Raw genomic sequence first — 22,423 nt, forward strand, 5'->3', positions numbered from 1 at the left:
GGAAAAGCATACAAATGAAACATTAATGAAAACTTTTATTTTTCTTCTTTTATCTCTTAATTTTTGTCTCTTGGCAATCAAATTATGTGTCTGATAAGAGAGAAGAAAGTCACACCATTTGACTCACTTGCTATTAAGCAGTTATTGTCAAGAGGTCTAATACAGAGTAGAAATTAAAGCTATTTCCTAAAATAGGGACAATAGTTTAAGTATTGTTTTCAGTTAAGTATACTATAATTGTCCTCTGTGCAAATGCTTCTACATAAGGCAAGCAAATTGTAATTATGACTAATATAATTATATATCATTTTCTAAATTGTATATGCTTCAGCCTTCGCCCAGAAAATGGATTCCTTATGGATCTTATTCATCATATCCAGGAATTAGTCATTGTCTATTCACCCTGATCAATAATGCATTGGTGATTTCATAAAAGCTTATCAACAATTAGTTTTTGAAAAAAGAACATATACAAAATGTTCATCTAGGGTTGGGAGGAAGAAAGACACAGGTAATTGTGTCAGTTAGGGAAACCTGATTTCAAAGGTCAAAACATATTTCAGTTCAGTAAAGGACCAGGCAGGGTGTCTCTGTAGATATTGAGGCAGGAAAAGAAGCATTGTAAGAGCATGAAAAGGGGACTTTTTACCACTTGGATGAGCAGGGAAGAGAAACGGGAAGTGGGAGTTACTCTGCACCAGTGATTGGAACACTAAATTCAAGAATAAAACCAGCACAACAGGATCCAAACAAAGGGACACAATAGACACACTTAGTGGAAATAAAATTGGATTTCTGACCCGGGTTTTAAGACCTTGCTATGAGGTATATGTTACATCAAGAGATAAATGCTACCAATTTCTGTACATTTTCAGAGAGCTCCATAAACTCTGGACAATGTATCAAATTGACTCACAGCATGACCCCCAGGAAGGAAAAGTTGCCTTTAGGAAAAAGCTTTCTGAAAATCCTATAGAACTTAATGGAGATAACTACTTCTTTCCAAACATATCAGGAAGAGGGTTAGAACTGCACATTTTCAGAAGCATGAAGAAGGGATTTGAAAACTGGCTTAGTCCAAACCCTTAACCCAGTAGAGATTTCCACTGAACCAAAGTCATAGACAAATTGTTCTCCACTCTCAGGCAAATGCTATAACCTGAATGCAGTAGCTTATTTAGCAACTCTCAGTTAACCTATCAACCTATGAAGCCAGCCTTTGACTTGCAAAATAAAGAGGAGTGACCTGCGTACAAAAAGTATGACTGGGGTATGATGAGGAGGAAAAGGAAATTGCAGTATCAGGAGAGGTACTTAAATATACACAAGAGGATGCTCCCTACTTGCCTTTGATATTGATTTTTTTTTTTTTTTGTCCCGATGCAGAGAATGCGATTACCTACATCTCAGAAAGTGTAACAACAGGTGTTACTATTGACCATAAAAATATGCCATTTCTTTTTCAAAGCTGGTGCTAATGTTTAGCATTATGGCTTCCATTGGCAATAAACTCTGAAGGCAAAGTTCTAGGATCTATAAAAAGACTTTCTCTTCATGTGTCACAGCACTTTAACTCACATCTAGTTTGACCATATAAGCTGCTTAGATGAGAGTTGTAATGTCATTTCCTGACATTAATTTGATTTAACTTCCAGTATTATCAAGTGATAAAGTGTACTTCTTTCATGATATCCATTCCATCTGAATGGTAGTTAGAAAATAGTTTTGTGCTAATTGTGTTGGTTCCTGACAAGTTGGTTCCATAACATATTCTTTATGTGGGAACTTTAATAGCAATGCTTTCATCAAGAAACTCTGTCCATCCTGCTGTGGAACTCATTCTATGAATACTTAATGGTGTACCAGTTGTTGGGACAGGAAAATGAAGGAACTATGCTGTCCCTCTGTCCATACATAGACATGAGAATACATTTCCATAAATGTTGTTCTATGAGAACTACCTGCTAACCAACCTTCTGCTTAGAATCTTGACTTTCTCTGAGTCATCCTCCTCAATTCTGACAAAATGATCTCCCTGTAATGCACACCTGCCCATGACACTCCTAGGCTTGAAACACTCCAATGATCCCCAAATGTCTATAGAGCAAAGTCCAAGCACATTAGTATGATTCACAACACCATTATGAACAGAAACCTACTCTCCTTCTCAGGCTCATTTCTCATCATTCCTTACCTCACATGATGGATCCATGGCAAACATAATTTATTTCGTGTTTCATGCTTTTACTCAGTCTGTGAGTCTTTGCTTGGTCAACTAACTTCTCATCCTTTGAGAGTTCAGGCATTCTTTCCTCCAGGAACATGTCACTGGCTCTCTTTTTTTCCTTGCGGTTGGGATAAGTACGATCCATACTTCTTTCTTTAGTTACTATGTGCGAATTTTTATCCTCACACTTGGGTGCTTCATTGAAATACATTAATGTGCTCATTCCTACTAAACTATAAACCACTAGGTGTTCCCAGATACTTCCTGGCACCAGGAAGATGAGATCCAGGAGCACCAATGGTATAAGTCCCAGTCTTAGCAGTCAGGCAGAGAAAGCAAAGTTTCCCTTCCTCTGCCTCTTTGTTCCTTGTTTTAGTCAGGCCCTCATTGCATTAGATAATGCCCACTCACATTGGAGAGGGCAATTGCTTTATTGATTCAAATGGAAACACCCTCACAGACACACCTGGAGATAATGCTTAACCAGAAAACTGAGCATCCCATGACCCAGTCAAGTTGACACATAAAATTAACCATCACAACTGCAAATGTAAAGTCAAGCTTTAGACTCATTTATAGGTGACATAAATTCAGTATGTACTTTATGTGTTGAGGGGAATTGCATGAATATGAAATTACACTTCAGGACAATGAATCTGATATTGCTTTGTAAAATGAAATACAGAAGAGACCAGAAAAAACTACACGTATGAGTACTGACATTGGAGGTAATAAAAGTCAAATTCTAGAGTTATGAATGTGGGGAAGGAAAATAAGAGATATTTATAAAAATAATCACTGTTAAACTTTTAAATGTATTCAATGTGTTAAGAATTGTGTTAAGTGCCATTTAAATCTCTCAAAAACCCTGCATGGATAAACACTGAAATCTGAGATAAACCAGATTCAGGTTAAATAACCTTCCTGAAGTCATATTTCAGAGATTTAAAAACAGCTCTGTGATAAACTCATACTCTTTCCACTGCATTGCTTCCGCCTCTTGGGCAAATGGGTAAATATATTCAACATACACACATGGTGTGAACACTGTGGATATAGTGTAACTCTCAGGATCTTTTTCACATCTTACACATATCTGATGAATTTGGTAAAGTCAGGAGAGGGAAAATAGCTAAGTGTAAACAAAGGACTGAGTTGTCTTTTATCCTCATTTGTAAGTCAACTCAAATAGGCAAGCTTACCAAGAATCACCTAATGATTGAAGCTCAAGACCCTCTGGGGCCACTATTTTTTATTTAATGAAACTACCAAAGATCTCCAATGTCAGTTCTGTGAAGGGCAGACTACTGTGATTTTTAGTTCCTCAAATGATGTTGATACATGTGGTAGGCTGAACAGTGGTCCCCCTCCAAAGATATACATGTCCCAATCTCTGGAATTTGCAATTGTTACCTTATATAACAACAACAACAAGAAGATTGCATATATGATTAAATGAAGGATTTTTCTTTTTTCTTTTTTTTTTAAATTGGAGTATAGTTGCTTTACAATGTTGTGTTAGTTTCTACTGTACAACAAAGTGAATCAGCTATATGTATACATATATCCCTTCCCTCTTGGACCTCCTTCCCACCACCACCACCCCCACCAATCCCACTTATCTAGGTCACCACAGAGCACCAGGTGAGCTCCCTGCGCTACACAGCAGGTTCCCACTAGCTATCTGTTTTACACATGGAAGTGCACATACATCAGTCCCAATCTCCCAATTCATCCCACCCCCTCCCTCTGTCCACACATCCATTCTCTATGTCTGTGTCTCTATTCCTGCCCTGCAAATAGATTCATCTGTACCATTTTTCTAGATTCCACATATATGCATTAATATACAATATTTGGTTTTCTCTTTCTTACTTCACTCTCTGTGACAGTCTCTAGGTCCATCCACATCTCTAAAAATGACCCAATTTTGTTCCTTTTTATGGCTGAGTAATATTCCATTGTATATATGTACCACATCTTTTTATCCATTCATCTGTCGATGGACATTTTCTTTAAACAACATACATTTATTCCTCACAGTTTTGGATGCTGGAAGTCTAAGATCAGGGTGCCAGAAATGTTGGGTTCTTGGTGAGGGCTCTCTTTCTGGTTTGCAGATGGCTGCCTTCTTGCTGTGTCCTCACATGGCTGAGAGAGATCACCTCTCTCATATATCTTTTTCCCCCCGTTTTTTGAGAAATAATTGTCATACATCACTGTATAAGTTTAAGGAGAAGAGCATGATGGTTTGATTTACAGATCTTATGAACTGATTACCACAGTAGATTCAGCTAACATCCACCTTTTTATGTTTTTATGATATTTAGCATTCTTTTTTCTCGACTCAAAGAACTCCTTTTAGCATTTCTTGTAAGGCAGTTCTAGTGGTAATGAACTTCCTCAGATTTTGCTTGCTCAGGAAAGTCTTTATTCCTCCCTTGTTTCTGAGGGACAGCTTCACCAGGAATAGAATTCTTGGTTGACAGTTATTTTCTTTTAATATTTTGAATATTTCATCTCATTTTCTCTTGGCCTGAAAAGTTTCTCCTGAGAAATCCACCAACAGTCTTACAGGGTTTCCCTTGTGTGTAACTTCTCTCTTTCTCTTGTTGTTCTTAAAATTCTTTGAAAAGAAAAACACTAATTTGAAAAGATACATGCATGCCAATATTCATAGCAGCATTATTTACAGTAGCCAAGATATAGAAACAACATAACTGTCCATCAACAGAAGGATGGATAAAGAATATTACTCAGACATAAGAAAGAATGAAATCCTGCCATTTGCAATAACATGAATGGACCTAGAGGGTGTTATGCTTAGTGAAATAAGTCAGACAGAGAAAGACAAATACTCTACATTATCACTTATATGTGGAATCTAAAAAATAAAACAAATAATGTATATAACAAAACAGAAAGAGACTCACAGATATAAAGAACAAACTAGTGGTTACCAGTGGGGAAAGGGAAGGGAGAAGGGGTACGATAGGGGTACGGGATTAAGAGATATAAACTACTATGTATAAAATAGATAAGCAGCAAGGATATATTGTACAGCACAGGGAAATATAGCCATTGTTTTGATATTACTTTAAATGGAGTATAATCTATAAAAATACTGAATCATTGTTGTACACCAGAAACTAGTATAATATTGTAAATCAGCTATACTTCAATGAAAAATGAAAAATACAAATTCAATATAGTTATTTAATTCTTAAGTATAACTTGAACATAAGATAATGAAAGTTACCAACAAATAATAAACCGTTCTGAAGAGAATCCTATTTCCAGGAGGAAGAAAATGAATATTGTTATTTTTTTGAATTGACAGCCTTATTGATCAAATTAGAGTACATTTATAGTGATTTATATACATCATTATTAAGTTCTTTGTATTGGTTGAGATCATGTTTGAAAAGATTGAATCAGTAAAAATGAGTGTTCTTAGAAAGTGTTTCCATAAGTGATCTGCACTGTGTTTGGTATGAAAACTTTTGTAATTATTCAAATATTATTTTAAACCTTTGTGCTTTATGTTATCAGAACCACTAAAATTATTGTCTTGAATGTATGTGTGTGTATAACCATATTTTATATATATACTATAATATATATACAGACATATATATATATAAAACTATATATATTTCATAGTTATGTATCTATAAAATAAAACATTCTCTCTCATTAAAAAAAATCCTTTTTTTCTGACTTTTGACAATTTAATTATAATGAGTCCTATTTGGATTCAACCTATTTGGGGTCTTTTGGGCCTCATGGATCTGGATGTCCATTTTTCTCCCCAGGTTCAGGAAGTTTTCAGCCATTATTGCTTTAAATATACTTTCTGTCCCTTTCTCTTTCTCCTTTCCTTCTGGGATTCCCATAATGCAAATATTGTTTCTTTTCACTGTGTCCCATAATGCCCATAGGATTTCTTCACTTTTAAAAAATTCTTTTTGCTCCTCTGACTCGGTAATTTTGACTGTCCTATCTTGCAGACCTTCCTTCTTCTGCATGGTGAAGTCTACTTATGAAACTACTGAATTCTTCAGTTCAGTTATTGCATTTTTCAACTCTAGGATTTCTGTTTGGTTTTTTGTTTTGTTTGGGTTTGTTTTTTTTTTTTTTTTTTGATAGTTGCTATTTCCTTATCATATTTCTCATTTTGTTCATGCATTGTTTTCCTAATTTCATTTAGTGTCTGTTCGTGTTTTCTTGTAGTTTACTAAACTTGCTTAAGAGGATTATTCTGAATTCTTTGTCTGACAGTTCACAGATCCCCATTTTTTACTTATTGGAGCTTTATTTGTTTCCTTTGGTGGTGTCATATTGACCTGATTTTTTGTGATCCTTGATTCCTTACATTGGCATCTGCACATTTGGGTATTTGGGTTCTTCTTCCAGACTTTACAAGTTTGCTTTGGCAAAGACAGTTTTTGACCAGTCAGCTTAGTTTAAATTTCTGGGTGTGTCTGCTGGTAAGGTCCTTGGGCAGGTGGGGCCTGCTATTATGGTCTATTCTGAGGCAAAACAACAGTTCACACTCTAAGGACAAGGATGAGGATTGTGGCACTGTCTGGGAACAGTTGGATGGGACTGCTGGCTTGGTTTCCTACCCAAGTAAGGATACAGGATGGGTTCCATGGTTGCCTGGATTCTCTGGTAAGGCTTACTAGAAGGTTGGGACTAGGTACTACATACAGTAGTAGATGGGGCTACAAATTAGCTTCCTTGCCCTGGCAGGACAGCCTGATAAGACCCAGGGCCTGGGTTCCCCCTCATTATTTGGGGATTCAAAGAATACACACTGATTCCTTGGTCAGGTGAGGCCACCAGTTTTGCTCTGCAGACTGGGAAAGCCATAAGCTCTGCTTTCTGTTCCAGTACCACTGTACATAAGGCTGTTGGATGGGCTATTTCTGTGTGCTCCAGTTCGGTTCCCTGGCCAGACAAGATGAAGGCTGTATTCAGCAATGAGTAGAGCTATGAGTTAGATTCCTTGTCCAGGCACAGCAGGACAAGCAACTCTAAATCCAGTAAAGCTGTTTGTTGTCTTAACTGAAGCTGACCTACATTACAAGTCCCCTAACTGAACAGGGTCACTGGCTTTGTTCTGCAAACTCTTGGCTCTGCTCACCTCTTGGTTCGTGTGCCACTGGATCACATAGCTTCCTGGAATTGTCTCCAGCCATTCTGGTCAGATGGGGTCACAAGACAATCTTCACAGCAGGTGGGGCTGTGATTCAGCTCCTTGCCTGGATGTGGGCAAACCAGGCTCCAAATCTGGCAAAACTCCTCATTTGAGGATCTGAATCAAGTAGATCTATACCCTACCTAGTTCTCTGGTCAGAATGTATCTCCAACTAGATTCTTCAGATAAGTAAAGCCTCTGGTTGGGATTACTACTTGGGCACTGCAAGAATGAACTTGGTCTGCCAAGATCTGTGTGGTGGTCACTGTGAACACCTCCCCGCATCTCCATCATAGTCAGATTTCCAGTGGTCCAGCCCCACAGATTCCCCAGCAATCCCTGAGGTACGAGATCAGAGTAGGGGCTTCTGCAATGTTACCCACAACGCTGAGAGAGCTGGTTTTCCTCTGGGTTCTCTTTTCCCCCTGGAGGAACCAGAGGCTCAGGGGAAACCTCTCTGTGTGTTGCTGTGCTGGCCTGGGAAAAGAGCAATGCAGTCAACCTGTAGCCACTTCTCTTACCTTCTAATGCAGTTTCTCTTGGCCTCTGTGGTGCGGGGGCGGGGGCGGGGGGTGGTGCTTCAGCCTCACCCCCATGTTCTAGGATTCTCTCAGTAGTGTCTTGTCCTTGAATAGTAGTTAATTTTCTCCTTGTGAGGAAGAGGGAAGCCAGGAAAATTCTATTTCACCGTCTTGGTGATGTCACTCCAAATGAAGGATTTTTGAGATGGGGAGATTATCCTGGATTATTTGCATAGGCCCTAAATGCAATCACAACTGTCTTTATAAGAGAGAAGTAGAGGAGATTACACAGAAGAAGAAGAGGAGAAGGCAAAGTGACCACAGAGGCAGAGATTGGAGTGATGCAACCACAAGACAAGGATTGCTGGCAGCTACCAGAAACAGGAAGGGGCAAGGAACCAAGTCTCCCTTGGGCCCCCAGAGGGAGCATGGCCCCACTGGCACTTTGGTTTCACTCAGTGATAATGATTTTGGACTTCTGCTTCTGGCCTCCAGAATTGTGAGAGAATAACTTTCTGTTGTTTTAAGCCACCAGCTTGTAATAATTTGCTACATCAGCCACAGGAAAGTAATATAATACCCAAATGACACTGGAAAGACTAAATCACAAACACACTAAAAATTTGATAATACATCACTGGATTATATCCTTTTCACATAGAAAAAAAGGGAGTTACTTCCTTTGAGAAGTACCTTGAAAAGTACTTGGATTGACCTTGGAAAGCTGAATATTATGACTTCCCAGATTTTGTTTACTCCATGTGCAGACCATTTTACAGTCATTCTTTCCAAACTCCCCATTTAAAGTGCCACTATTACAGATTTGACTGATGTTAAAATGTTAGAACTGACGAAATAAATGAGTGCTAATAAAACAGTGAAGTGTTCTGGTATCAAGTTACTGAACCAACACAATGGTTTATAACACCATGATGAAACCAAATAATTGGATACTGTGATGAATTTGAGGTATTACAGTTTTAATGGTGTTAGGCTTATGATAAGTGTTAAACAGTAATGCCACATTCCTTTTGTTCATAGGCTCAGTGGGATGGCTTGACTGGGCGTATCACCTTCAATAAAACCGATGGCTTGAGGAAGGATTTTGATCTGGACATTATTAGTCTCAAAGAGGAAGGAACTGAAAAGGTAACCTCCTCGATAATAAATTTGAAAATTAAAAAAAAGCATTGCTCATGCATTTTTACTTGCACAAACAAGTAGGGGAATGATAAAGTGATTCTCTCAGCACGTTCATTTACGTCCAGTTTTCTAGATCTCTCTCCCTGATATGCAGATCGATGTTGATGTGTTAGATTCTTAAATTGTGTGTGCTATTAATAGCAATGCTAATGGTTATATAGTGCTTGGTTTATATACAAGTATCATTATATTATTACATATATATAACCTTAGGGGTGGATGTCATTAGCCTCATTTCTCAAAGGTTTTAAGAAATTGAGTTTAGACTTGGGAAATCAGAAGCTGTCAATGATTTATATTTGGAATGGCATCCAAGGGTTACTTAGAAATGAATTTTAATTTTACTCCATTTTGAGACTGGTGACAGAGGGACAAAATAAAGTAGAATAGAAAAAGCTTACTGAAGCAAACTAACTTTGCATCCCTAATTTTAGGAGGAAATATGCCAAAAAAATGTATTTTAATGTTGAGTTCTGATTTTAGGCTTATTTAGTTGTAATTCTCAACCTCTCAATGATTTGAGTTCCATTCTTGTTACTATTTAGAGCAATGCAAATGTAAGCTATTTAATTAATAATAATAATAATAAAATAATTTACCTCCTCTTTATTACACCAATTTTAGTATTCACAACTATGCATTGGGATAATTAACACTTATAGTGTGAAGACTTTGCCTTTTAGAACCTTAAAAAAAAAGATTTTGAAGCCCCCAAAACAACTGTCTGAACACCAAAATTCTATAAGCCAACATTTTTTTCACTGTAGGGGACAAAAAGCTTAATGTAAAAGAATGGCTTTGGGAACAATCAGTTTTACTTAGTTGAAATATTTCAGTTGATTTTTAAAATGAGATAAGGTTTCTATTTCTGTTTTGTTGCTTTATGTTAACTGAGACACATTTTTTTTAAGGTCCTAAATATACCTCACCCCCAAATAGCTTAATTAAAATAAACAAAGATTAATTAGGCTGAATGTAAAAGGTGGCCACCAGTGCTGAAATGTCTGAGGAAAATAATTAGTTCACAGCTTTGAGAGTTCACACTAGTCACGCAGGTTTCCCCTTTTAAAAATGCCCTCTCTCTTCATCTCCTCTCTTCCTCTCTCTCTCTCTGTCTCTGTCTCTCTGCCTCTCTCTTCCTCTCTCTGTCTCTCTGTCTCTCTGTCTTTCTGTCTCTCTGTCTCTCTCTCTCTCGGGCTTCTTCACTCTGATTTCCTTGTCTGTTAGGTTAACATGCTCTGACAGAGCACAGGGCATCAACCTAGCCTCCATACTTGATGTGGAATTTGGGCTACAGGGAACACAAGGAAAGAAAATAATATTGTTACGGACTAAAAGCCTATATTTTTTTTTTTTAAAGAAAATGTCTGCTTCTCTATACATGCTTCTCTCTCCCTCTCCACTCCATTTAATGTACAGAACTGAAGAGGGAAGAAAAGCTGTTAAAGAAACATCTTTTTGGCTCAGATGTGTGATGAAATAGATGAAGCTATTGTTATGCTTTTGCAGCTATTTATACACGTCGATATTATGCACATTCTATTGGTGTTTTTCCAACAAAGGCAAAATCGAATTAGATGAAAGTGTTTTCTCAATTTGTTTCTTTATCTCTTCATTGTTTGCAATAACATTTCTTTCTTCAGGTGACTTGGGCTCAATTCCTGAGAAGGCTTATTGAACCTTAAAGCAATGGGGGAAGCCAACCTATCCTTCTCAGGCGTCAATGGAGGAAATGGCCAATCTTTTCATGTCAGCCTTTTGCAGGGTCCATAGGGAAAGTTGTTAGAAAAAGCCTATTTTCTCACTTTCACTCAAGTTTCTAATATGCAGAAGCCCCTAATCAAAGAATAAGTCATTAAGTACACCTTCTTCTCACTAAGGAATAATGTGTGTGAGTGTGTGTGTGTGTGTGTGTGTGTGTTGGTTGGTTGACTAATCTGGTTATAAATGCCTTTAACATGTCTTCTTAAGGAATGACGAAGACCTTTTAACTCTGCAGCATAGATGTGCATATTCAAAAGAACTTTAAGACATTTTTTTGGTGTGCAAAAGGAAAAGTGAAAATCAGGTTGCACCACCTAGTAGAAGTAACTTCTGTGGGACCCAGTACTTGGTTCATCTCTTTACTGTACCTATTCTCAGGCTTTATATTGAATTAAGATGCAAGATTCCCAATAATGAGTGGGGAACGTAATGCTGTGAACACTTACACACCATGATACCTTTTGGCTTCCATGCTCCATTTTAATTAAGTGCTATTTTTATCTTTCCCTCCAAAAACCAAGGTTGCTGGCAAAGTGTCTAAACACTTATATAAAGTGTGGAAGAAGGTTTGTACACGGACAAAAACTGCAGGAAATCTGGGGGGGGGGGGGGTGGGAAATACCAAAGGAAAAACCTGCATCCTTCCAGCTTTTCCAGACCAGTAGCTCTCCAATTGCAGTTTAGAGGCGATATTACATATAAAGGGAGAATGGGGATGATTGAATATGTTGTCTCTCAACAACATTGCCTGTGAATTGAAACAGGCTTGAGATGGATTAAATAATGATGGATTAAATATTTCCCCCTAGATTATTTTTGTTTCTCCTGGGTAGACTCAGTCCGTGTTAAGACTGAAAGCAGGTAACTGAAACAGAGGCAGACACTGGGCCATTGATATTCTTTCTCAAATCACTAAATATTTTTCCCTAAGGGGCATAAAAACAATAGATTTGATCCATCAGACTAGTCAGATAGGCTAAGGCTCAGAAGGGCTGGGACATCTCCTTCAGTGTCACCACCACTAAATATGAGCCATTTTTAGAAATTCCCTTTTCTTACGTACTATCTTTTTTTATGCAGTAAAGCAAAATTTGTCAGTGCATATTGTTTTGCAATTTGTTTTAGAACCCCAGTTTCCAGAGGACAAAAACATTAGAGGTTTTGAAAGGGAAATGAGATTATCTTGCAAATCATAACACCTAGTATCATGTTGTCAAAGAATGTGCACAGATTTATTATAGAAGCAAATGTTAGACATTACAAACATTCGGATCAAGAAAGTGTCCCAGTGATATGCAAACATTGTCTTTCATTGTCTCTTTCTCTAAAACCACTTGCTAAACTATTTGTTGATTGACAAATGGACCTTAAATTACTGTTCAACTTAAACAGTTTTTTCAGGTTCACTTTCATCTTTTGAATTATTAGTTAAGTCACAGAAAGTGTAAACAGTTTCTCCCTGCAGTCAAAAACCTTGTCTCCCTTTTGGTAGTACTCAGATGAGCTCCAAAATGTCCTGCTTTTAAGTTTAAAAAAGCACAGGTTTAATAACCTTGTTTTAATCTTCAGTGAATCAGGCTACCAAAGGCACAGGGAAGGCAATCCCATCTCTTCTCTGCTAATAAGTAGATGAACCTAACTGACACCCAGAAAGAAGCTTATTACACTAATCCAGCTTGAGACTCCAGGCACTTTATGCAATGTTGAATTAATTCAAACCAAATATCCTAGGGAATGAAATCCAAGCCCTGAAATTTTACTCAGAGGAGGGGAATGTCCTTTATTTGTCACTAAACTGCAATAATCGCCCCCACTTCCCAGGGTTGCACTTCTTGGCTTTCCTCCTTCCTCCATGCCGCTGTGCCTCTTCCTTCCTGCTGACCTATCGTTGCCCACTTTGCAAGTTGTATACACTGTGGTGTGCTGTTTTGTGTTATGCCTGCTCATCAACAATTTACAGTAACCTGAGTGCTAGCACATGAGACCTATTGAGACCCAAAAAACACATTGTCCTTTCCCTACAAGACTCCATCTTACAAGAGGAAGATTCACCCCCATTGCCTTCAAATTCCAAAAGCTCTTCTCTGCACTCTGACGTTTTTCAGTGGAGAATAGTCTGCCTGAAATTCTTTCCAAAAGACGGATATGGCAGTCTTTACAAAACCCATCACTAAAAATATGTGTTCATAAAGTTCATGATATAAGAAACAGATATACTTTTTTTTTCCCCTAGATGCTCGATTATTTCATTCCGCAATTTTGGATTTTGAGTTTATGTGAATCACATACCAGGTTTGGGAGATAGATGTTAGTCACTCTCTGAGCATCCTTTTGTTGCATTACCTCTTTTAAAAAAGTTTGCTTAATGGCATTGGGGCACTCATTTTCAAATGCTTACCTCTGTTGTCTGAGATAATAAATGGCTGCTCCCTCATGCCAGTTTACAAAGTGAAAGAAGGCAGAGCCAGACAATTTAGCTTTTGAGTGTTCCTCCCCACAAATAATTGGTCCACCGTCCACTACTTCTCACTGGTGAATTGCTGCTGACTGCTTTTGCTACAGTTTGAAAACTGAGGTTCTGCTTCCTGGAAGCCCTTCTCCAAGGTCGGAGAACAGGACTGAAATGCTAAACACCCTGGCATCTGGGTAACTGTGTCCCTCCCCGCAATACACATGAATCATGGGATCTTGCTTTTTCAGAAAGAGACGTTCATTCACGTGTTCATTTACTTCAATTAACAGGTAAAGTCAGTGGACAACTTAGGTTTAAAAGACACACAAACGCATGCACACATGCACAAACACACACACACGCACTCTCACACACACACGCACTCTACTGCTTTGCTGATTAAAAGGTTTGAAAATAGAAGGCTGAGGTCATTCAAATTCCATATGTACTCCAAACTCCAAACTGTCCACTTCCCAGGAATAGCCTGATCGTTACTATATTTTGATACTCTTTTAGTCTAGATTTGAGGAAACTTCTGTTACACAGATAGTGGGAAAAAATAATCTCCGTTTTCTTATTTTATGGAGGAAAGTTTACACTGAATGGGACTTTGGGACTCATTCGATTAGAACTACATCAGCAATGATATCTGACCTTCCACACTTTTAGTGAGGTTAATAAAAGAAAAAAAGCCAGATGTGAAGCTGTGGGGTGTATTTGTCTAAGATTTCAAGTTTGTATTTTGAAAGGGAGTGATGTTGCAAGGCCATTCAACACTGCCATTTGCAAATATTAGTATAGGTCCTTTAAACACTTGACATTAATAGAAATAAGAGTTACAGAGAACACATTTCATTACTTAACAAATTGGCTAAAAACAGAGTTATTTTCTCCACCTTTCAATACTTAATTAAAAATTAGGTTCCATTCTCCCCAGTGCCTAAGTCAAGCTTTAATTAAAAGCACAGCCAGGGCCCAATTTAAACACAGTCTTCATAGAGTTAGAAATCAACTGTTCACAACCTAAAGCATGACTTTGGATGAAAACCAATAGATTCCCAGTTGTGGTTAGCCCGAGATACATTTCCTGGAAGCGAGGGTCCCTGCCCCCCAAAAAGTGAGAGTAGGTTAGAAGAGAGGAAAGAAAAAATTGTCCCCTTTTCTTGGGTTTAAAGCCAGACAAAGAAAAGATTCTTTAATCAGCAGACATGTGTTGCATGCATTCTAAGTGATGAACATCGCACTTGATCCTGGAAAGACTGAATGGTTACTAAAGGTGTTATCCTACAGCTTTATCCTACCTCTAGTACCCTCTCTATAGACAGAATGGAATACTTTCAAATGCAAAAACTACCCCAAACCCCCATTTATCTAGACTTGTCTCCTAGGTCACCAACCAACTAGGTCTAATTAAGTATAGAAAGAAGACAGTGAAACTGAAATAGTTCACACCGATGTGTGAATGTGTGATACAGTACTTGCAACTTCCTCAAAGAATTTATATTTCTAAAAAGAATACTTGTCAAGCTAAATGAATTTTCAGCTGCTGCATTTAGGCAGTAAATCAAAGTAAATAAATAGAAAAGGAAAGAAGCCTAACATTCCCACAGGTAAAATTTTATTTAAATATCAGGAAAGCTCTAATGTCTCCATTTTGCTGGTGAGGAAATTGAGCCACAGCAGGGTTAATTAACTTGCCCACGGTCACATTGCTGGTAAATTGCAAAATTAGAATCTGGACAAGAGTCTATCTGGAAAGCTCATACTCTGTCCAGCTAGCCAATGTCCTCCCATTGGAAGAGTATATTTAGAGATCAAGCATAAGTCCACTCTGTCCATCCCAGAGTATGTCCAAGTTTTGGTGTTCCTAAACTGACCCTGTTTTTTATAGCTCCTTTACTTTATCAGCTTATAAATTTCAAAAAAATTTCACTAACAATTCCAAGTTCTTTCATAACAGGACAAGCTTAAAGAAATTACTGGGGCAGTCATTCAGATGTCCTTCATTAATGTTTGTGCAGCTCTTATACCAACACTTTCACATGCATCTACTCATTTGATCGTCTCAGCATCCCTATAAAGTATTTTATAGTTAGAGAACAAAAGCTCAGAAAGTTTAGTATCTTGTCCAAGATCACACCGCAACCAGGTTTGCATGCCATCTCACTAGGCTGGCAGTAAATGCCTACAGAAGGCTTCAGACAAAGAGCTCGATTCTCTGAGGCTCTTTTCATAGGTTGCCCCCAGAGGCAAAACAGATCAATATACTTCTACAGGGTCTGATAACCCAGGAATGACTTGGCCACTGGAGGAAATTTGGGTTATTATTTCTTAAAAGAACAATGGGCTTCACTGACTGCCAATCACAATGATTGGTTCTGTGATAGATAAAAAGATCAATAAGCAATAAAAGTGAATATCTTCACTGAAGGCATACATGGTCAAGTGAACAAACAAGACAGGTAAACAGACGATAATAACAGAAGAAGGTCCAGAACAGAGGTACAAGGAAGGTACGAACAGAGTACTACTAGTGTCCACAAGAGGCACCCCGACCCAGCACTGGGTCCTCCAGTAAAATAGGCCTAGAACTTAGTTTGCTGCTCATCCACACTTTTTCTTCCATTTACGTTTCCCTTTTAGATGCCCGGTCTCTCCACTGTCCATCCTGCCTCCTCCATCCCATTTCTTATAAATTTTAAAGGCATTGATGGTAATACTTTGGTAACACAAGGTTTGTATCAATAAAATGTAAGCTCCACAAGACCAGAAATTTTTATCTCTTTTGTTCACTGCTATGCCCTCCAATGCCTAGAAGAATCCCTGGCATATAAGTAGTTGTTCAACAAATACATATTGGAAGAAAATCCAATACTCATTTAAAAATTCTTAATTTAAAACAGAACATTGAACTTAATAAATTAAAAACAAAAGGACCTCCCCCTACTCCACCCCACATAGCACAAATTTTCTGTTCCATCTACACACTCATTCTTCGATTGTTTTGTTTTCCCACATTTAGTAGCTTCCACTGTGATGCCCTGTTGTCCTCTTCCCAGACTATGAGCTTTTGTGCCTATTCCTGGTGTACCAGGGACCTCTCTTTAGCATAAATGCCATCACTGGCTACCAGCAGCCTCTGATGTAATGTGTTCTGTGTAGATTGGGATTTGGAACTCCAACAGTGGGCTTAACATGACAGACGGCAACAAAGACAGGTCCAATAATATCACCGATTCACTCGCCAACCGAACGCTCATCGTCACCACAATTCTGGTAAGTTGACTATGTGGAATTCAGGGCATCTTATCCAGACTCTTACTCTAGACCTTGAAGGATTCCTCAACTATCCTTTTCATGCCAACAACTCTCTCTGTAAATGTCTATGTTTAATTGGGACACTAGAAGCATATGTTTGTGTGTACCTATAATAGATTGAATTATCAGCTTCCAACATTGTTCTGAAGATCTCCTACCTCCAATCCATTCTCAGCTCTCTTTTGCTCCACCCTGTAGCCCCACCCAGCTGGTCTCCCTTGCTCTCTGGCTGCTGGTTGGTTTCAACCAAGGGGAGACTAAGACCAGGGAAGTGGAGGAAGAGACCCAAGGAGATTTCTTCCACTGTTTCCCAACAGTATTGTCAGAACCTCTGTCTTTCACAGCCATAGTTTCTACCCTGTCAATGATCCTGCTTCCATACACTAACTGCACTGGACTCCTGGAACACTCTTTCCTCCCTCTCTGCCTCAGCCCTAGCTTCCTAATTATGCTGGTCCCTGGGTGTCTATATCCCACTGCAATTCTCACCACCATCCCTGTTGCTTCCTTTGTCTTGCTCATTCCTTTGTAAATAGCCCCTTTATTAACTGCTCTTCAAAAGCCCAGGTAAAAGTACCTCTTACTCTGTGTTGGAACCCCTGTCATGCCCCCATCTAGCAACTGTGCACTCAACAAGTTGTTTGTTCTCCCTCTTTGCTCAATCATAATCCAAGAAATAAAGGGAGTGGTCACCTCTAAAATCTTCACTTTTGGACCTTCCTGTTTTGATTTAGTCCATAATGTCAGGCCAATTTATTTCTGAAACAGTTAGCTTTGGAAAATTATTCATCCAAAATGAAAACCATTTTGTTTTTCTGGTGTCTACTTTCTCTGCAACCTTCTCATGGAAATACAGAGTATTCTACTTCTAACAGTTTGTTTGAGGATAAGCCTAAACATAAAGGACAGATCAGTAATGTAGTAACTATTATGATTTTATAAAATAAAATACATTTTTATTTAGTCAAATGAGAATTAATAAGATTATAGATACGTAGTCTTAAGGAAATGTCCATTATTCATAGGATAGGGGATTTATCACGTAAGCACATAAACAAAGAATTTACCAGATGTGAGCTCTAAGATGCATTCAAATAAGAAAGTGGAACCGATGATAAAAGAAGACATTGAAATGGCCTTTGAATAAGATATCCTGAATGAAACCAAGAAAAAATATGTAAGTAATAAGGGAATAGTGAAATTGAGATGCAATTTAGCTGAGAAATGAGAAAATTAAAATATTCAGAGTATTTAGTAGACAGGAAGTTTGAAGAACAAGAGAATATATTTGCTGATTTAGATTTCCCTTTTGTAAGTAGGTGAAGCTCATAGATAAAAGCCAGGAGAGAGGGTGGGTCTAGCACTAGAAGCTTGGGTGTGGGCACAGCTGGATGCCAGACATCCAGACATCAGATCGTCCCCTGCCTTCTCTGCCAGACCTAAAGTTCAAAAATGATTGTCTCTATGACACCATTCACTCACAGCTCTGCCCTCTGCAGTGGAGGGGAAAAACTCTCAATCAAAGAGAGAGGAGGGAGAGAAATAATATATGAAGTGTTCTATATTTGTAGAGGATGTACAAAAGATGAGTTTAGCAAAGGCAGAAGGGGAAGTGACTTTCTTTAGTATTCTCAAATCTTAAAAATAATCTTCAAATATTTTATATCTTCTGGCTGTTGATATAGCTTGTGTAAGTAAATTCTGCCTTTCATTATAACAGGGTTTCATATGTGATTTGTTTCATATAGGAAGAACCCTATGTGATGTACAGGAAATCTGATAAGCCCCTGTATGGAAATGACAGATTTGAAGGATATTGCCTGGATCTATTGAAGGAATTGTCAAACATCCTGGGTTTCATTTATGATGTTAAACTTGTCCCTGATGGCAAATATGGAGCTCAGAATGACAAAGGAGAGTGGAATGGAATGGTCAAAGAACTTATAGATCATGTAAGCAAAACTATATCTCCTACATAGGGGTCTTAAATGTAAAAAAAAAAAAAAAAAAAATGCATAATGAGAAGAAGTAAAAGAAAAGAGAAAAAATGGTTGAGTCAGAGTCAGAAGACATGTTTTATTTATTTATTTTTTGAATCATAAAAATGGCTTGAAAAATGGGAGGAAACAACCTACCAATGTAGTTTCCCCACTTAGAAGGGCAAGTAAGGAAAAATTGAGGATAAAAATTTATGGGCCCATCCTTCATACCGAAGAATAAACTTGAATGATTCTTAGATTAGATAAAGAGTTCTGAAGTTTGCAGCTCAGAGCAAAATCTCATCGACTACTTTTATGATCTAGTTGCTCATTTCTTACTTTTCTCACATGCCCTTTTTTAAAGACATTCTTCTGTGGTTTTTTTCCCCCATTTAGTTCCAGAATATGTATGTGTATATAAATATAAATATATATATATATATATATATATATATATATATATATATATATATATATATATATATGTCGTGTGTGTGTGTGTTTCACACTGTCTGGTTTCTCTTTGCTAATGAATACTATTTTGTAAACATAACTGTGTAAATCAACTGTTTTTATATTAGAGACAATCAGCACAGAAGCTTTTGTGTGAGAAGCATTTGGAGTTGAGAATAGGAATCAGGAGAACCAGGAAAAGTCTAGACATTCACCAGGAAGGTAGACAACTAAGGTGACAAGTTCAAACTTGCTTTTGCAGAGGGCTGATCTGGCGGTGGCTCCTCTTACCATCACTTACGTGCGGGAAAAAGTCATAGACTTCTCCAAACCCTTCATGACCCTGGGCATCAGCATTCTCTACCGCAAGCCCAATGGCACCAATCCAGGGGTCTTCTCCTTCCTCAACCCTCTATCTCCTGACATTTGGATGTATGTGCTCTTAGCCTGTTTAGGAGTCAGTTGTGTACTCTTTGTGATCGCAAGGTAAGTTAGAGAACTACTAAACTTACAACAGATCTATGTCAGTCTCAGGTTGACCTGTATGCTCTAGAGGTAGACAAAGATCAAGAACATCAAAGTATTCTTTTAGTTTTGCCTGGTGTTATATTCTGCCAAGTTCTCCCTCATAAAAGCCACTCTATAAATGAATATCTTCTAATTATTCATAAAGGTAATTTTAAAAGATAATAGGAAGATAATTTTATATATTATATTAATTTAATTTTATCAGTACTTAAAGCAATGTAAAATGGTTATTTACCCATTTTTCCCTGAATTATATTGCCACAAAAGCAATAGCTCAGCTAATAAATCTAAAACGTTTCAACAGGAAAGAGAAAAATTGTGTCCAGATTCTTGATCCCTGGAATATTCGCAAATATTAAGCAAAATAGACAAAAGTTAGCTAGGAATTGTTGTAGCAAATAAGAAGCACTGGATTAAACAAGATTTTGAAATCCTCAGGAATAAAAATAAATACTTTGAAAATTTTATAAAATTTATTTTTAAAAACATTAGACAGTTAACAAGAGAATTCTGGAAATAACAATAAAAAGAAAGAGTAGTTATATATCCAGTCTGGAGGCATGAAATCTTTATGCTACCCTGATGATTCAGTTTAGATTTTATTTTCTGAGATAACCCTACATTTAACCATCTACTCTACACAGTTTTTCAAAGGATTGTTATACCATTCAGTAGATCATATTTTCTAAATATCTTTGATACTGAATTGGAAACACAGCTGCTTTATCTTTCTGTTGGCATAGATAGTTGATATCCCTAGACAAACCCTGTAAAAAAAATAATTGCTTTGTTATGTCCTCTACTCATTTTCAATCTTTTTCATCCTTCAACAAAACTCAGTGAACTTTTTCTCTAATCAATTTTTGTTTTCCCTCCAGGAATTTCTAAGAGAAATCTTTCTTCATGCTAGTTCTTTGTCATTGTTCACTGTATGGTTTTGATTAATGCCAGGTAACTCTTTCCCTGGCATAATTATAAAGAAAGCTGGGAAAAATAACCTAGTTTGGAAAGGTCTTACAGATCCATAAAGCAGACATAGTAAAAGCGAATAAATGTGTGCTCTCACGTGTGGGTGAGTCACATATGTTCAATATGAAATGAATGTTTCGAAGTTCTCTACACTTCATAAAGTGTACCATTACCAAATCCTAGACTGTTTTCCAAATTTTGTCCAGATATTAAATTACTTTTAAATAATGACCAAAGCTTTCTTTCCATGTGTCTTACCTCAGAAAATAGTATATTGTCAGTATGTAGAGTGATACTATCCTTTGATACATTAATACTCAATCAGTGGTTCTCAACTAGGAGAGATTTTATCCTCCAGGGAACATTTGGCAATGTCTGGAAATAGTTTTTGATTGTTACAACTGAGGGTGGAGGATGCTACTGGTATATAGTAGGTAGAGTCCAGGGATATAGCTAAACATCCTACAGTGTGCAGGACAGCCCTCCCCCTACAACAAAGAATTACTCCAAAATGTCAATAGCATCAAGTTTGAATAGCCATGCTTTTAATAATTAAAGATGATAGTGCTTTGAGTCTCAAATTTTCAAAGATGAATCACTCACCTTTGGAGGGGCACTTCTCATTACTGGCTTGTAAGTGAAATAAATACTGCCCTAGAATGGCCGTTTAATAAATGACCACCCTAAAGTGATGTACTCTCTAACAATAAATTAGAAATCTTGTGTTGGCTTGTTGTTCCATTCCTCTATTTGGGGCCCACACCTGCTGGGTGATTCTAAGGCTAGTAGAGCAATCCAAGCAGCAGAGGGCAACAGAGAAGTGAGTTTCCATATTCCCCAGCTCACTACTTTGTCTAAGCAGTGATGCTAATGAGTAGAATAGGCAAGACAATGTTGATGAGCAAGTAATTACATTATTTATCACACTGACTTGACCAAAATCAGTGAAAGAAAAAACCATGTCAACAGCAACCAGAAATTCTCACAAGCATACAGGTTGAAAGTACTCTTTTACATTTGACACCAAGTGTGCCTTTAAATGGCCTTATTTTTACCACCAGAATATGTCAAAATAATGTAGCATTCAGTAGTTTTCCCCTCCTCATTTTGTCTGTTCCTCTGTAAGCTCCTGATGACCCAGAGCCCTACATTTTCTAACTTCATTCTGTTTCAGTTAAGAAAGCAGCCTCCCCTCTCCCTTAGTCAATACTATCCACTCAACATTCCTACTCACCAAGTATCCTTTATAAACCAACTCTTCTTTATTTAGCTTATTCTCCTTGTCACTCCCTTCTCACTGTCTTTCTTCTCACTCTGGGTCTTGGGGAAGTGGAGGTGTCATGCATCAAATGCAAACTTGCAAACAGCATGGTGGTAAAACATAGAAAATATAAAAATATAAAAAATAACTCCCTGCAGTGCACAGGTGCACTCTCATGGGGATTGTACTCTCAGCTACATTCAGCTTCTCCACACCTTTGAATCCATTCCTGCCTCTACGTCATAAAGCCACTAAATATATTTTGGAGGTGATTCCCAAAGACAAAATCCTGATCGAATAAATGTGCCAATTCACTTTTACTTCCCACCATCATAGCTTGAACTTGGTCACTCTGCATCAATAAGCTAATATGTAAAATGACTTTCTGTTACCACCTTAGTGGTTTGCATTCAAAGTTAGTGAAATAGAAATGGAAAACAGCTAACCTCTTAATCATCTTTAGCTCTAGAGAGGCTTTTGAATTTGCTTTTTGAAATATACCCTTTCTTGTCTTTTTAAAGGGGAAAAATAAAGCCCATCACTGC

At 37.7% G+C, this 22,423-nt stretch overlaps 1 protein-coding gene across 9 annotated transcripts in view; it reads left to right on the plus strand.

Annotated features, from left to right (window-relative positions):
- Window positions 1-22,423, plus strand: part of GRIK1 (glutamate ionotropic receptor kainate type subunit 1) — a 427,131-nt gene that overhangs the window by 361,584 nt on the left and 43,124 nt on the right. For 4 of the 9 annotated variants that reach the window (XM_061192934.1, XM_061192936.1, XM_061192937.1 and 1 more), the window contains 5 exons: window positions 8,993-9,100; window positions 11,440-11,484; window positions 16,533-16,646; window positions 18,437-18,640; window positions 19,383-19,606. In XM_061192934.1, coding sequence (XP_061048917.1) covers window positions 8,993-9,100; window positions 11,440-11,484; window positions 16,533-16,646; window positions 18,437-18,640; window positions 19,383-19,606 — 695 coding nt within the window. The remainder of the gene's footprint in view (window positions 1-8,992; window positions 9,101-11,439; window positions 11,485-16,532; window positions 16,647-18,436; window positions 18,641-19,382; window positions 19,607-22,423) is intronic. The other 5 variants (XM_061192935.1, XM_061192938.1, XM_061192942.1 and 2 more) reach the window with 2 other exon arrangements.

Source organism: Eubalaena glacialis, chromosome 6 (assembly GCF_028564815.1).
Source record: "Eubalaena glacialis isolate mEubGla1 chromosome 6, mEubGla1.1.hap2.+ XY, whole genome shotgun sequence".
Classification (NCBI taxonomy): domain Eukaryota; kingdom Metazoa; phylum Chordata; class Mammalia; order Artiodactyla; family Balaenidae; genus Eubalaena; species Eubalaena glacialis.